The following is a 16,226-nucleotide window of genomic DNA, read 5'->3' on the forward strand; positions in this document are numbered from 1 at the left end:
ACTTTTTTGTAGTCGACCTAGAGATCGAGTATTATGTCATAATATCAACTCTAATTGCTCAACTTAGTAAGTACAATATACTTAACTCTATTACTTGTCATTTACATGCAAAATGTTATGTTTTCCATTAACTATAGCAAGTGCAATTTATTGCATTCAAGATCTAACCCAATAGTTCCACTAGCCATGTAGTGTTCCATACGTTAATACAACTCATCTCTAACATGCATACCTATATTTGCATAAGGGGAACTTGCTATTTCAGTACAATTACATATGGCAAAATATGCATGTTATCATCATAACTCTCTACTATATATAGTATGCAAAATTTTATCTATAGCATATATGCATCATGTATCGAAAAGTTTCCAACTCCCAAATAGCCTCGCGCTCGTCATGGTTGCTCCAAAGCACCTTTGCATAGAAAATCTCACGATTCCCCATTCTCACGCCTATTTAGCTCCGGAAACAGGTCGGCACACTCCAGACAACCCTCAAAATTTTTAGAATAGTTCAAAACATTATTCCTACACTGGATGGAATTAAATCACTTTTCTCATGAATTATAGTAGTCATCTAATAAATTATAGTTCTTCATGTCAGCACGTTAGTAAAATATTATAAGCTTTATTTGGATGTCAGAATAAGTTATTCAATGATAACATATTTTATACAAGACCCTCTAGTACAATTAGCAGATAGGAGTTCAAATTTTGCTTATTGAAACGCCTTAGCAATCATTTGTCATTACTATTATTCTACATAGGAATTAAATATGAATTATAATAGTAATCCAATTGAAGTTCTTTAAGTGAGCATGTTGGTGAAATATTTTAGTAGACATTATTTGGATAATGGAGTAAGTTATTTGATGATAACTTACTTGATGTGAAAATTTTCTTATGTAATTAAAAGATAGGAGTTCGAATTTTGTTCTTTGAACGGTCTTAGAATCCATAATTTGGCATTAGTAGCGGTCATTCTGCCTAGGAGTTATGTTGCTTTACTTGTGAATTGTAATAGTCATCCAATTGAAGCCCTTCGAGTCAGCACGTTAATGAAATATTACAAGACTTGTTCGGAGGTCGGAATAGTATATCTGACGATAATCTTTTTGATACAATTTTGTTTTTTAAAAGTCCTTGGCATCCAAGATATGGCATTAGTTGTAGCCAGTCTGTTTAGGATTAAATCATTCTACTCGTGAATTGTAACAATCATCCAATTGAAGTCCCTCAAATAAGTACATTAGTGAAATATTTCAGTTATTTTAGCAGGCCTTGTCAAAATATGTTATCTGATAATAATTTATTAGGTGTAAAATTTTATTGTATAATTGAAAGATAGTTACTTCATCAAAGGTCAGACCAAATAGAATATTATTAGATAACTTGTTCTAATATCCAAATAGGATTTTACGGAGTGTATAGGTATAAAACAAAATTTGTGGAGACCACAGCTATCTAGTGAAGTTGGATAACATTCCAGTTTTCTATGATTTTCTAGTTTTCTATGAAAAAAAGTTAAAGAGTCTGTTTCCACTCAGACGTGTTTATTAAAGAATAAATTTAGTCTCCAAATTCTTGATGATAAAATATATATGTAATTAGCTACAAGAACTCATAAGAAATAGAAAATTTGGTGGGAACAGTCCCTAATGTGAGATAGTTGTGTGTGTCGTTCATCATGTGAACAACATTCCAGTTGAGTGATTAATGAAAATGCTCTCACATTAAGGACAATCCCTACAATTTCTTTTCCTTTTTTTAAAGGTTACATAGGGTGAGACTCAAGGGCCTATTCAGAAAAAAAAATATAGTAGAGACCGTCCCTAACATAAGACTATCTCATCTCATCCATCATCCGTTCCCACATATCTTAAAGCCCCGTAAACAGTAGATGGAACTTGTGGGCAAACAGTAGATGGAACTTGGGACAGTATCCCATCCCATCCCATCCCATCCCATCTCGTCGATCGTCCATGAAACAAATATCAGTGCTACGTCTGTAAACCGTAAATGAAAAGCGTCTCACATTAGAGACTGTCCTCACTGAAAATTCTATTCACTCACAAGATCTCAAGAGTTCTAAAAATGCGGCAACTTTGGCCATTGGTTCCTAAACTTTTAGGTGTGATTTACTTTCATCCTGAAACTTTTAAGCTTCAATTTAGAAATCCGAAACTATTAAAAGAGTTTCACTTTAATTCCTCTACATATTTACAAGTATATGACAAAACTATTGCCTGCACTATCAACCCCTAATTCCATCTCCCATTTTACCAAAAACAATCAAAAGTTAAAGAGTTGAGGGGGTTTAAAACAGTTTTAATCTTATTTTTGTTCTTCTAACAATAAAACAATGATGTTTACACACCCTGTTTCCCTACACACAGAGATACTAGAAGCATCTATAAACTCTAATTAATCCCCGTTTCCTTTTGTCCACATGGCAACATTAGCTTAATCTAATCTTCTGTGGGCCCTACCTGTCATCTTAAGGCACTCTATTATGTAATTAGTGGGTGCCCCATTTAATCTTCCTTGCTTCGTCTTCCACCCTCGGCTCCTTTGCTCGCTCCTCTAGGTGCCGCTCCGACTCCTGTTCCCTCTCTGGACGGATTGTTGGGCTAGGTTCATGGCTGGACTTCTTGGCGTCGCGTCCGTTCCCTTTGGCGACGTTTCGTTTCGTTCGCCCCCTAGATGCCGCTCCGACTCCTATTCCCTCTCTGGATGGAGTGTTGGGCTGAGTTCATGGTCGTCCCTTCTTCCGATCGCGTCGTTCCTGTTGGCGGCGCTTCGTTTCGGCTTATTCATTCCCTCCGGTCGCGAAAATGGCTCGGATTCATCCTCCGTGGTCCCTTCTTGCTGCCTATATAGTATGCCTCTGTAAAAATTTTATTTGCAAAAAAAAAAACCCTATTTCTCTCTTTCTGATTNTCTATGTATCAATGCAGTTATATTGGTTGGTTTTAAGTTTCAAATGCTTCTTCCTTTTTGCCTATTGTACATAAGCTGATTAAATTGCTTTAAGCCCTCTTTATTTAGGAATTTGTGCACTGATAGGATGTATCGCTTTTTTTTTTCGCAAACTTATGAAGTATTTTTAGATTTTTTTTTTAATCATTATATATCTTCAAATCTTGACAAAGAAAAAATTTTACTACAACAATATTTACCCGCCGCATCACACGGGGTAACTACACTAGTAGAAGAATGGTACATGATGGAGAGAACTAGCGCAGAGGAAGAAGCACAAGAACTGAAAGTGACGATACATAAAAAACCAATTCTTCAATAAAGACAATATTATTAATCAATTCTTCAAAATCTAATTACATTAACGAACGCCACGTCACGCCACGTCTATAAATAGAGGCGATACCGGAAGGCGATACCCGAATCCGACTAGACAAAAATAATAAATTCTAATATATTTCTAAACCCAATCGGATTAAAAATAATTAAATAATCAAACTAAAAATTAAAAAAATATAGAACTTTCGGAAAAACAATTTAAAAAATATAAAAACAAAGGCCGAAATAATTAAATTTGGATCTCAAACTTGGCCGAAATGGCTGCGCAATTCGACGTGTGGATTTCAAAAAGGATTTTCTGAATGAAGATTGCACACTAAAATTGAAAACTCGGACGAAAAGTTAAAACCATTCAACAATTTCTCACACCGATTGTAAAAATTATGCGAACTCAACAAAATTTTCAACTCAATTTGACTGCGTCACATTTTTCTGAAAACTATAATGCTAAATTGGCCGCATCAACAACTAAAAACACAAACAATCAAAAAAACAGTACAAGTCACATTTCAAGTTTCAGTATCAAACTTTTCCACCCTTCCAATCTAGAATTGTACCTCATACATAATTTCTGCCCCCCATGTCAAAAGGATAATAAAATTACAATCAATTATTGAGATGGGAAAAGGTAGAAGAAAATCTCGAAGCCAAAACCATTCTATGAATTCTAGCAGCTAATAAGCAAAAAATGATAAACAAATAAAAAAAAAAAAAACAAGAAAAAAAAAAAGGAGACCATACAACAAAACCTAGCAATCTCTTCTCATGCTCGTAGGCGACTGCCATGTCGGTAAATTGTTACTGCCTAAACAATTTCTCGGCAGCAGACGACTTCAGTTTTAAAATGTACGAGGCAGCATCGTCGAAGAGACTGTCAATTGAATCCTCCCATTTTTCATAAACGTAGAAGGCAGTGAAAATTAGAGGGATGCCTGCGAAAGGAAAAAACAGAACATTAGGGTTTCGTCATTCTATTTTGTTTCTTTTTGCGATTCAATTAATTCATTTTATACAAACACGAGGTTCGATGACTTTAAGATTTTTCCAAGAGCTATATATATATTACACCATTAAGTACGAAACTAATAATGAAATATTATTGAGGTAAAAGCATATAGAACTTACATGATCTATGGATCATTATAAAATCAACTACCAAACATTTCCCATTTTTTATTTTAATATCCAACCTTTCAATTTATTTGATTTGAGCCGGTCAACGGCACTTTGACTTCAAAATTTAAACTAAGTTTTTATTTTAGTAAATTTATAGTTCCGAGAATTACATGAAATATGCTAACTAAATCTGTAAAGATAAACGACATTCAAATTTTAAAGTGAAAGTGATGTTGAATGACTCGCATCAAACAAATTGAAATATTGGATAGTAAAATCAAAATTTTGAAACATTGGGTAGTCTATAGTGCAGGTAAATTATGTACGTTTTTACCCGTTATTGAAGTCACCGAACTTCAAATATCAATTATATTGATGCATGAACTTCAGTTAACTTCGAGTCGTTTTAAGTTTCCCTAAAGAAGGGTGAAGTAGCAGCTGATTCAGCTAGGCACATAATCTTCCGAGATATGAGGTGATGATTTGGCAGCTGATTCAGCTAGGCACGTAACTTCGAGTCTTAATCATTGACGTGCTATTCGTTCCAAAATCTAAAAAAAATGGCGCAACAACTAAATCAGCTACCACATCATCCCTGTGTTAGTGAGACTGAAAGAGCTCCAGAATCTGACCCAATTCGATCGAAGATATTGTCCTAGGAGAAATTTTGTGATATATTCAATGATCAATGCTGTAATTTACCCATTTCAAAGGAATCCAAAAATACCCAAAAAGAACAAAAAATGAAACGAACTTATTGAAGTGAGAATGTTTCGATAAAAACCTATCTTAAATGCACTCTGTATTGACATGGCTCCAAGGATGTTGAGAACCAGTAGGAAGAAAACCACCTGAAAATCTCAATGTCAGAAGGTAATCAGCTGATATGTAGACTAAATTAGATCTCACAGCCTCTGCTGCGACAAAGATTTTAGCATTGCATACCCGCAAAAATAGTGACCAATCCTTCCCCTTGCAAAGTGATCTTATTATGCCAACAACAGAATTCCACGAAGAACTGACTGAAAAGGCAAGTTGTCGTGCCTTTTCTTGTGACACATGAAAATCTGAAGGTTCCAATTTCTCAATATTGTAACCAAGTCTGCAATCACAGTTATTCCATATGTCATTCCTAAGTATCAATGTGAAAACTGGTCGAAGAAATGGAACACGCAATTAGACTAAAGAAAAAGGTATACTAAAATATATCTTGCACATTAATCTCTGCATTAAAAAACAAATAATGATAAAAGGTCTCTGCTTTATTCAGAACCCATGATGTATCGCACATTTGCAGATGGGCACCCAAAGTTTTTAAAGTTAAAAAGAGCTACCCGAACTACCTGCAGGTTTCAATCAACCACTCAGATCCTAATTCTCTCCTGACCCATGCAAGTTCAGGTCTTATTCTTAACCCTCATCCTTTCTATACCAGAATACCTAAATCAAGGATTTAAGTGTCGTGACGCGGGGTGCTGACAACTTGCTAGCACGGTACGGCACAGTGCGTGTCGGGCCGTGCCGATGCATGCTGGTCACAAAAAATACAAGTGTGCCGACACATAATGGCATAAAATATTTATTTTCTTTAGCAACAAAATTTTCTAATTTCTTATCATGTATTTTTATCAAATCTTTTGAATTTTATTGAGAAAATTACTTACTAATTTAAGGAAAAGAGGGTTTTCAATCGTGCCATCGGCACGGGTGATATATTGCACCGATATCTTGTTGGTACAATACGGCATGATTAATACGGTCCGTACTGATGGGCACTTAAATCCTTGACCTAAATGAGTTTAGGCATATGAGTAACTTAGCTTTCCCGTCGTTGGCAATTGTTACGGAAACTAAATGAAGTTCAGTGTGGCTGGATGAATGAAACGGGCAGATTGTCCAGGTAGAGTGTTTTTTAGCCTTTGAAAGTTAAGGTGGCAATTTAAAAGTGCCTGATTATTCAGAGGGATCCTATTCATTTATTTCTCTAGAAAGAGTGATATCCTAGTCTATTGATGGCAAAAGAATTCTGCAATTGTAATTTATGTTCAATTTTTATTTCATTCCAACGAAAGAGAGAAAGGAAAAAGGAACTCGTACATTCTGGTAGGTAGCATCCCATGAATGAACAAGAATAGTGCAGTGAGCGAGAGGAGCTTTGCCGTCGCCGTAATGAAGGTATATCCGCACGCAAATAAGTGGTAATACACAGCAGCCAAGAGTAATAATACTGTGAAGGTTTGCTTCTTATCCTTCCAAAGAACTGTCTTTGCAACTGAACAGCAAATAATTAGCTTTATCAGCATTGCATATCCAGGTAGAATAAAAACTAAGCTAATCAAAAAGAAAAAAGAAATCATACAGTTTCCATTTCCGAGGTAGATTGAAGCTTTAGAGATTTGCTTTCGCGGCCGTGCTCTCAAATGAGAGTATGACTCGATTGTCTTTTTTAGACCATCCTACAATTTCAACAATGGAAACAATACACATGGTCATATAAGATAACAGCCGAAGCAATGTTATTAGGGAGAAAAATACAACAAAAAGGTTAAAAAGAAGAATGTTGCATCAAAAACCTCAAGAGATACAATAGGTTCATAACCAAGCTGATCTTTAGCTTTTGAGCCATTGAAGGTTCTGTTGCAGGAGAGAAGCCTAATTCTTGAAGGCGTCAGCTGGGGCACCGGCATCCCGTAACGAGAAAGCGCCCTATATGTCCACTCCACCAAGTGTGCCACTGGCATAATAACAGAGACAGGAATTTTGATGCTAGGCCTGCATACAGATAGAAAGCAAGAATCACAGTTACTTTAGAAGCCTACTTGTATGCATGAATATCTTGTTCAGAATATCTCTATTGTTTACCCAAAGGGGGATGCGGTAATTAGTTGATGGGGAGCATGAAAGATGTCTAAAACCAGATGATACACAACCTCTAAGACGGTTTTTCTTCTTTTTCAGGATATGTAAATCACCTTGAACACAAGACCCAAATGTCATGATTATAAGGACCTGCAGTGGGCTAAAAGCAAACTCCTAGGTTGCAATCACATCAGGACCCAATACGACACAAGTTAATCACCAAATAACTTGTTTCGACATCCAAATTGATCCCTAGGAAGTAAAATGAAAGGGCATGATGAGAGAAGAGAGAGAACGTACGAATCTAATCTAGGATATCCTAAAATTTTAATTTAAATTTTACTGTATGAACCAAAAGGAACTTTTCACATAGGAGCACAAAAGCGAAGAAAGCACAAGAAGATAAACCCATCTTAGCTGCATGTTAAGCCTATAGCCAAACATAAAAGCTTATAACATAAAAGTCACATGCACCTTTCATATCCGAGACCTTCTAAAACCAGTGAGACAAACTCCCAAAATTTGATTGGTTGCATATTTGTTATGAAATATGCCTGCAGAAAGATAATGCCGTTAAATGTTAAAACAAACATAACGCATTACAAATAAGAAAATGGTACCTGTCCTGCTGCTTTCTTTGCGGTCTCTTCAGAGGCAAGAGCACGCTCTGCGCATACATGACCATGTGCCACATTCTCAACATACGTGAAATCATAGAGATTGTTTCCATCACCAACAATGAACTGCAGCACCGAATTAGTGGAATAGCAAGAGTAACCATCATTACCTCATTTGAATTAAGAAGTTTTTAATTGTTCTTAGTTACTAAAATAGAACACCATACCATGTCTTTCCCAACATACTAAAGCATATATAAGTATGCTAAATGAGATACTGTTTAATGAATTGGATTACGTACAAGTTTTGATTATTTCAAATGAGTAATTACTAATGATGCTATAAAACTACAAATAAGATAGTAGTAGAACTTAACCAAAAACAGTGAAACACTTGAGATGATAACTACATTACCTTTAACTTCCCAGCCCTTGCTGCAGTGACCAGTGATGGTACCAGTAGCTTATCACCTGGTCCGAAAATGCTACTGGGACGAATACAACACGTGAGAAGCCCATTCCTACCGTTTGCCTTTATCACTAGTTTTTCACCTTCTGCCTTAGTCTCTGAGTATGAATCATTAAACTGGAGAAGAAATGATAAGAAAAATCAGAAAATCAAAACAGTTGCAAGATGTCGCAAAAGTAGCCGCAAGTAGTTTTCGACCTTCTCTGGAAAGGGCATTGACTCATCCCCATTAAAAATTCCATGAACACCATCAAAGACAACACTAGGCGAGCTAGTGTAGATAAGTCTCTTAACTTTGCATTCGATGCAAGCATCAATTACATTCTTGGTACCTGCAGATGCATATAATATGCTTCTGTTAAGTACAATAAATTTCCTCACAAAAGAATCCCCTGATTTCACCATCAGGCATAAATTTTAAAAGAGTCTATCATTGCCAATTTCAATTCCCAAGCCAGTCTAATAAGAAAATGTATAGGCACCAGACTTTGTTGCGAGAAGATTTTAATAAATACACCAGCTAGTGAGAATTGGAAAAGAACTACACAGCATTAGTTACTGAAACAAATGTTGATATCTGACCTTCAACGTTGACAGAGTAATGAAGCTGGTAATTGTTGATAGACGAGTCCGGAGCAGCCATGTGGAAAACAACTTCTGCCCCTAGAAATGCTGCATAACCAGACCGTGTAGGAAATAAGTAAGCAAAACATGGATTATTTTTTTTTTCAGTAGCATAATATCCCCAATCTTTCGATTCTACACTAGCTGCCTGCTGCTTACAAAGACGTGAAAAGCCAATAACAGTTTAGTAACTACGCATTACAAATCTAATTCTTCTTTTGGATAAAACTTCATATGTATATCTTCACATTTAACCAAACAGTCTAAAATAGCTAATTAATAGCATGTCGTGGTATAATCTTTATTCACAATGGTTCATAAATTATTGTGTCTATTACAACGCACCTTATGACCATAGCCTTCAAATAATTGATGTTATTTTCATTCGGAACAATACTATAAACTCATAGAGGAACTTGATATTTATAAGAAAATGCAGGATACCACCTGACACTTTCGCAAATATCACTTTCAGCCCCTGACATTCCAAAGCCTATGAAACCATCCCAATATTTATGTATTTCATAAACTTGGCCTTCTTCTGTCTTTGTTTTGTGGTGCATCAATGCCTAAACATGATGCCATGAATCAGATGGTGAGCTGGGGACAAAATATTATCCGGAGAGTTTTGGATGTTTTCATCAAAGCAAAGATACACCAACATGACTAAAGGATTGTGATATTAAAGTTGGCAGGTAAACGAATCAGGAGAGCAAAGGAAAGCAACACTTCCATTCCTACCATCAAAAAGTATAGTGGGTATTGTAAAAGAGTTATTATCTTTTACCATAAGGCAAACTAATGGAACAGCAATGGAAGCAGACTAGACGAAAACCTACAAAATTACTAAGGGGGTTTAAGTGCCGATTTTTTTTTATGTCAAAGGTAGAAGATAATAATTGCAAAAATACCAATGGTTTTTTTTTTTTGGTGCGTAGTAGCCAAAATAGAAAATAAAAGGACGCATTGAGAAGAAAAGAATCTGACTACCGAAAACACTGTGATTTTAAGTTAATGCGCATAACAAGTTCCAAAAAGCAGTAGGAAATCACTTTATGCCACCTATTGTGCTCCATCAACAGACTCTTTAGCAAACATTGTTGTTTCAAATATTCCTCCATTCAACAGTCATTAGTCTCACAAGGTTCCGAATACAGTACCTCACTTGTAAGCTTTTATCTCTCCTAAATATACATATAGAACAAGCATAACGTCAATCAGGGCAAAAAATGATAACCAACATTAAAACCTCAGCAAAAGATCCCTCCATAATCTAATCTCATAAAGAGGATGCTCACATTACTATAAACTCTAGTCTAACAAAAACACTAAGAAATACGGTACATGATGGCAGAATTAGTCGCCCATAGAATTCTGATTAGGAATACATTTTAACAAAACTTATCTAACAAAATGAGGAATTAGGTAAATATTTACATAACTGACCTGGACTCTGGCCCATTTTAGGATGACTATCAAAACCTTTGAAAGTACAGAAATTCTTTGGATCCCTCAAAATTTTGCCCTTTTAGGTTGTTGATGCATTGGCAAATCCATATAACACTCGTGGAGCCCTCCACATTCTGAGTGTCAATACATTGACAACATTTAGGGACAACGCGATGAGGGATTGACGGCTTTATTCTTGAAAGTTCTGATTTTGCTACCTAACCTTTAACTACATTCCCATCAAAGCTAATGTTACAACCAAATTCAAATTCAACAACAAGACAGCCATCAAATCACTCAAATCAAACAAGCTAAGAGTACGAAAACCTTGAACTGTCAGTCAGTTCCATACATTTTCCTTTTCCTTTTTCTTTCCCTTTGCAAGTCAGTTAGGTAGAAAAGCGAGATATTACAATATATAACGACAACACTATGGGGGACTGATGGCAGCCCTCCTGAAAGTTTTGATTTTGCTGCCTAACCTTCAACTCTACCAACACGACGGATCTCCCGTGACAACATTTAATTTAAGTGACTACATTCCCATCAAAGCAGATAACACGCCCAAATTCAAATTCAATAACAAAACAATCATCATATCACTCAAGTCAAACTGGTTGAGGTACGAAAACTTTAACTGTTAATCAGCACCATACATATTCTACTTTTCTTTTTTTTACCTTATAATCAGCTAGATAGAAAAGTGAGACTATACAATATATAACGACAACACTATGGGCGACCAATGGTAGAACTCTTGAAAGTTTCTTATTTTGCTGCCTAATCTTTGACTCAATCAGTACGATGGATCTCCAATAAAAATATTCAATTTAAGTGGCTACATTCCCAACAATCTGCACACTCAAATTCAAATTCAATAATAAAAGAGTCATTAAATCACTCCAATCAAACAGACTGAGGTAAAAAAAACCTTGAACTATCAGTTAGTTCCATAGATTTTCTTTTTTGTTTTCCTCGCAAGTCAATCAGATAAAGAGTGAGATCATATAACGTATCACGACAACACAATGGGGGAACGATGGCAGTAATGTTGAAAGTTTTGATTTTGCTGCCTAACCTTGGACTCTATCAATTCAATGGATCTCCCATAACAACATTCAATTTCAGACACTACATTCCCACAAAAGCAGGTAGCATGCCAAAACCTTGAACTGCCAATCAGTTCCGTACATTTTTCTATGTTCTTTTTACCTTCAAGTCATTCAGATAGAAAACAATATCATACAACGATACAATATATAACGACAACACCATGGGGAACTGATGGCGGAACTCTTGAATGGTCTGATTTTGCTGCCTAACCTCCTTCGACTCTATTAATTCGATGGATCTCCCATAACAACATCTAATTTACATGACTGCATTTCCTTCAAAAATAGAATGCCCATCAAATCACTCAAATCAAACAAACTTAGGTGCCAAAATCTTGAACTGTCAGTCAGTTCCATACATTTTCTACTTCACATTTTGTTATCAGTCAGCAGATAGAAATTACGTAACAGCAACACTATGAGGGACCGATGGAAGTACTACTCTTGAATGTTCTGATTTTGCTACCTATCCTTCGACTCTATCAATATGATGGATCTTTACATGATTACGTTCCAATCAAAGTAGATAGGTAGCACGCCAATCAAATCACTCAAATCAAACTGACTGAGGTATGAAAATCTTGAATTGTCACCAACCGTTCCTAACGCAGGTAGCAAAGCACTTGATGGTTGGTACTCGAGTGTTAGCTATATATTACCGGCTAACATAGGTCGAACTTTCTGTCCAGTGATGATAAGTGCAGAAGACTAGCAAGTTGAGTTGAATAAGCTTGATAAATTAATTGGGGCTGCGGTCCATAATAAACCTAATGGCAAGAGGCCCAATAATAGATCTAAGGTTCAAAGGGGTTGAGTTAGGTCGAGACCCGTGAGCGTAGTAATTGATCCCTTAAGTGCAGTGGATGTGCACTTCCTATTAGCATGTGTTTTTGGGTCCTAAATTTGAAGCGTAGCTAAGTTTATTTCTAAAAAAAAAAAGGACTAAGTTCATACAGATCCCTGTAAACATATTGAATTGCACCATATTCCGACAAAGTTCAACTTTCATATGTTGTCCCTGCAAAAAATTCCAATATTTTTAAATATGTCTCTGCCATTAGAATCCATTATAAAACTTTAATTAACCATAGGTTAAATGCTTAACTCTGGTTAATTTATGAGATAACTTGATAATTTTTGCCCCTCTTATATTATACTGTTGTGGTTTTTGGAGGTACATAGTTATAGTGGCAAAATTGATATTTTACTTAAAATATAAACAGTTCTATAACGGAAACAAACCAGAGGGACAGATTTGAAAGCATTAGAATTTTTGCAGGAACAACATATAAAGTTGAATTTTGTAAGGACATATTTGTAATTCACTATGTTTGCAGGGGCATGAATGTATTTAACCCAAAAAGAAAAATTGAGCTGACAGTCAATTCCACCCATTTTCTTCTTTTTTTCGTTTTACCTCGGTGTTCAGTCACACAGTCAGATAGAAAAAGGTAGGATCATGAAGAGCCGATCAGGAGTTAGATCTCACGATGGATTCAAGATGTCTCCTCTACCTTTGACGACCTGCTGCCTGTTGCGGAGATCGGCGGAGACGTAGGCGGCGCGGCCGGAGAGCAGGGCGGCGCCGAGGGGGGATCCGCCGCCGCCGCCGTCCTCGCGCGGGTCGAGCGCGAGGGAGGGCGCCAGATCGGCGACGCGGACGCACCACTCGCCCGACCGGAGCAGCATCTCCACCAGGTGCCGCGCCGCGAAGCCCCTCCCCCCCGTCACCACGCACCACCGCTCCCCCCCGCCACCGCCGCCGNGCCCCAACCCCCTCCGCCGCCAACCCTAGCGCCGCAGCTCAGTTGAGAGAGAGAGAGAGAGAGAGCTCGAAAGGGGTTTGGAATAGTACGGGGGAGAGAGAGAGAGAGAGAGAGAGATCGAAGGGGGTTTGGAAAAGGACCGGGGAGAGAGAGAGAGAGAGAGAGTTGAGGAATGATCAAATGAGACGTGGTATGGGTGAAAACGGATATGATATTATCAAAAATATCCGTATCCGTTTTGGATAATATTTGGATACAGATAGAAAATATTCAAATTTTAGTATTATTATTTTGAATTAATTTTATATAGGCTCCTATGAATTTGCAAATATATTTCTATAAAATTCAACTTTTTATATATTGTCCCTGTAAAAGTTATAATATTTTCAAATATGTCCTTTTGATTTGTTGCCGTTAAAACATTGTCTATTTTATAAATAAAATGATCTTTTTATCATCACAAATATGTCCCTCTGAAAATTCCAACTGTTAATTAAAGAGAGGTAAAAGGATCAATTCAACTCATTAACTAATTAGAGTTAAGTATTTAACCTATAGTTAATTAATTTTTTTTCTAACGAATTCTAACGGCATGGACATATTTGAAAACATCAGAATTTTTGAAAAGACAACATATGAAAGTTAAACTTTGTAGAGATATATTTATAATTCACTATATTTATAGAAACCTGTATGCAATTAACCCTATTATTTTTATATTCTTTATATTTCCCACCCAATTTCTTCCACCCGGCCAGCTCAAATCCCTTTCCTCCAGAGTCGATCTCTTTTGCCTACTTCTCTAATTCATTGCCAATCAAGATACCGAGGGATGATTTATACATATTGTTTGAAAATAAAATTTTGTATTATTCGTTTATTTTATAATAAGTTATATATTAAAATTATATATTTTATATGTGAAGATATATAGTCAAGAAACACGGTAGGAAAATAAAGTAATTTTTGGTGTTCATGCGTATTAATATATATTATTATCCAAATAATACCCGAATACATATCCGATCCATATTCAAGTCCGAAAAATTATCTGATCATATCCGAATTTGTTTTTAGTAGATATTGTAATAAAAATTTAGTGTCTAACACATCCAATCCGTATCCGAAAAAAAAATATGGATGCAAATATGGTTTCGTCAAATATTCAGCCATATTCGATCCGTTTTCACCCCAAGGAGGTAGTATAAGAAATTAGGGATAAAAAAATTTCAGTGGAGCTATACAATCGAATATTTTTAAATTATTTTTATATTAAATTAAAACAATAAAAATTCTAACAAAATTGTTATAGTTCTTTGAGTAGAGATAAAAATAATATTGTGATGAATTAAGCCTCCCCAATGACATATCTATAATCTATAACTATATTGGAACCCCGTTCCTTCCTGTCCACGTGGCAGCATTAGCTTAAAACCTGAGTTAATTAATGGGTGGACCTACCTGTCATCTTAAGATCCACCTATCTAAATAATTTTCTTTTTCTAATTAATAGGTGGACCCTACCTGTCATCTTAGATGTTTTCCTAATTTAATTTTTCCTGCTTCGTCTTCAACCTCCAGCTCCATCGCGCTCTTCCCTCTAGATACCGCTCCGAGTACTGTTCCCACTGTGGACGGAATGTTGGGCAAGTTCGTGGTCGGTTCTTCCCGTCGCGCCCTTTCCAGTTAGCGAGGCCCTAGATGCCGCTCCGGCTCCCGTTCCCTCTCTGGACGCCGCTCCGGCTTCTGTTCCCTCTCTGGACGAAACCCTAGATGCCGCTTCGGCTCCCGTTCCCTCTCTGGACGAAATATTAGGCCGAGTTCATTCGGGCTACGAAAATGGTTCCGATTCATTATCCGTTCTCCCATCTTGCTGCCTATATAATATACCTCTGAAAAAAAAAAATTTGCAGCAAAAAAAAAAAACTCTATTTCTCTCCTGAAATTTTCTATCTCTGATTTTGAAAGCGATCCCTCCGCGGGCTTCTGGCGATCCCTCTGTGGGCTTCTATTTCACCTCGAGGCAGCGGATCGAGTAGAAGCTTCTCGATTTCATTCAGGAGGCCGAGCGTTTTGGAGGTGAGAAATAGGAAAAAGCATCTAAATACTTGAATACTTTTTTCTTAAAAAAAAAAAAAGGAACATGAAGCTGTAAAGAGAAAGAAAAAGGAAACAATTTACTATGTTAACACAGCAACATATAATAGGGTACTTCAGTGCAATAGAACCAATAATTTTCAATAATTTCTTTTCAGCAATCGTTCTTGCTTGCTTACCATTATGTCGTCCAAAAGATTGACAATAAGTAATTAACTCGCAATTGGATATTAATTGAAACATGTCATCGACCTTCATTTGATTAGCTATTTTAGTGCAGTGATGGCGTCGCATCCTTATTTTATTTTTTTCAAATGGCTCTTCGTTTTGTGTTGCATTTACTCACATTTATTTAATTTTTGGTAGTCCTTGGTCTACCATTTATAAAAAAATATGTAATGTTTGTACTTAAATTTATATTGTATAATTATACAAAGGAGGTATTTCCTCCTCCTCTAATGGTCTCCGAAGATGAGAAGTATCGATAAAAATATGGAGTCATCAAGAAGGGGTTGAAGACGTTGTGGTACCTCACGTAATCGTCGATGTCGGCAACGAAAGCCTTAAATGATGGTGTGAAAGGGTTCGATATCTATATAACAAATTTTCTTATCCTATAGTTCTTTTTATCTTTTGTTGATTTGTAATTCCATTATAAAAATTTCTATATATTTTTCATATTATTAGTTTCAATCAAATATAATTATATTCTTTTTTTTTTACTGTTTCATATTTGTTTATTTAATCTAAAAATTTTTATTAAAAATTTTTATCCGCCGCATCGCGCTGGTTCCTAC

The 16,226-nt window shown here is 36.2% G+C and overlaps 1 protein-coding gene and 1 long non-coding RNA gene across 3 annotated transcripts; one reads left to right on the top strand and one right to left on the bottom strand.

Moving 5' to 3' along the window:
* On the bottom strand, positions 3,804 to 13,302 carry LOC109724261 (3beta-hydroxysteroid-dehydrogenase/decarboxylase-like). 2 transcript variants are annotated; one of them, XM_020253022.1, is made up of 12 exons: positions 13,081 to 13,302; positions 8,964 to 9,053; positions 8,580 to 8,713; positions 8,328 to 8,498; positions 7,916 to 8,038; positions 7,770 to 7,849; positions 7,010 to 7,208; positions 6,796 to 6,892; positions 6,534 to 6,708; positions 5,382 to 5,538; positions 5,221 to 5,287; positions 3,804 to 4,252 (listed from the first exon to the last, which is right to left on the bottom strand). In XM_020253022.1, exons 1-12 carry the CDS (start codon positions 13,253 to 13,255, stop codon positions 4,119 to 4,121), a joined length of 1,602 nt encoding a protein of 533 aa, XP_020108611.1. In that variant the 5' UTR covers positions 13,256 to 13,302; the 3' UTR covers positions 3,804 to 4,118. The 2 variants fall into 2 exon arrangements, with proteins under 2 accessions (XP_020108611.1, XP_020108612.1); XM_020253023.1 differs by lacking the exon at positions 13,081 to 13,302 and adding an exon at positions 12,984 to 13,006.
* LOC109724262 lies at positions 14,704 to 15,470 on the top strand. Its single transcript, XR_002219868.1, has 2 exons — positions 14,704 to 15,174; positions 15,301 to 15,470. It is a non-coding gene; the product is annotated as an uncharacterized LOC109724262 (long non-coding RNA).

Source organism: Ananas comosus, linkage group 18, assembly GCF_001540865.1.
Source record: "Ananas comosus cultivar F153 linkage group 18, ASM154086v1, whole genome shotgun sequence".
NCBI lineage: Eukaryota > Viridiplantae > Streptophyta > Magnoliopsida > Poales > Bromeliaceae > Ananas > Ananas comosus.

What these genes read in the sequence shown, in the direction of transcription:
- LOC109724261 (XM_020253022.1), bottom strand. Translation starts at nt 13,255, where the DNA reads ATGCTGCTCCGGTCGGGCGAGTGGTGCGTCCGCGTCGCCGATCTGGCG. An exon ending in AACCTATTGTATCTCTTGAG is followed by an intron (nt 6,893 to 7,009) that starts GTTTTTGATGCA and finishes TTGAAATTGTAG; the next exon opens with GATGGTCTAAAAAAGACAAT. An exon ending in ATTGGTCACTATTTTTGCGG is followed by an intron (nt 5,288 to 5,381) that starts GTATGCAATGCT and finishes TGAGATTTTCAG; the next exon opens with GTGGTTTTCTTCCTACTGGT.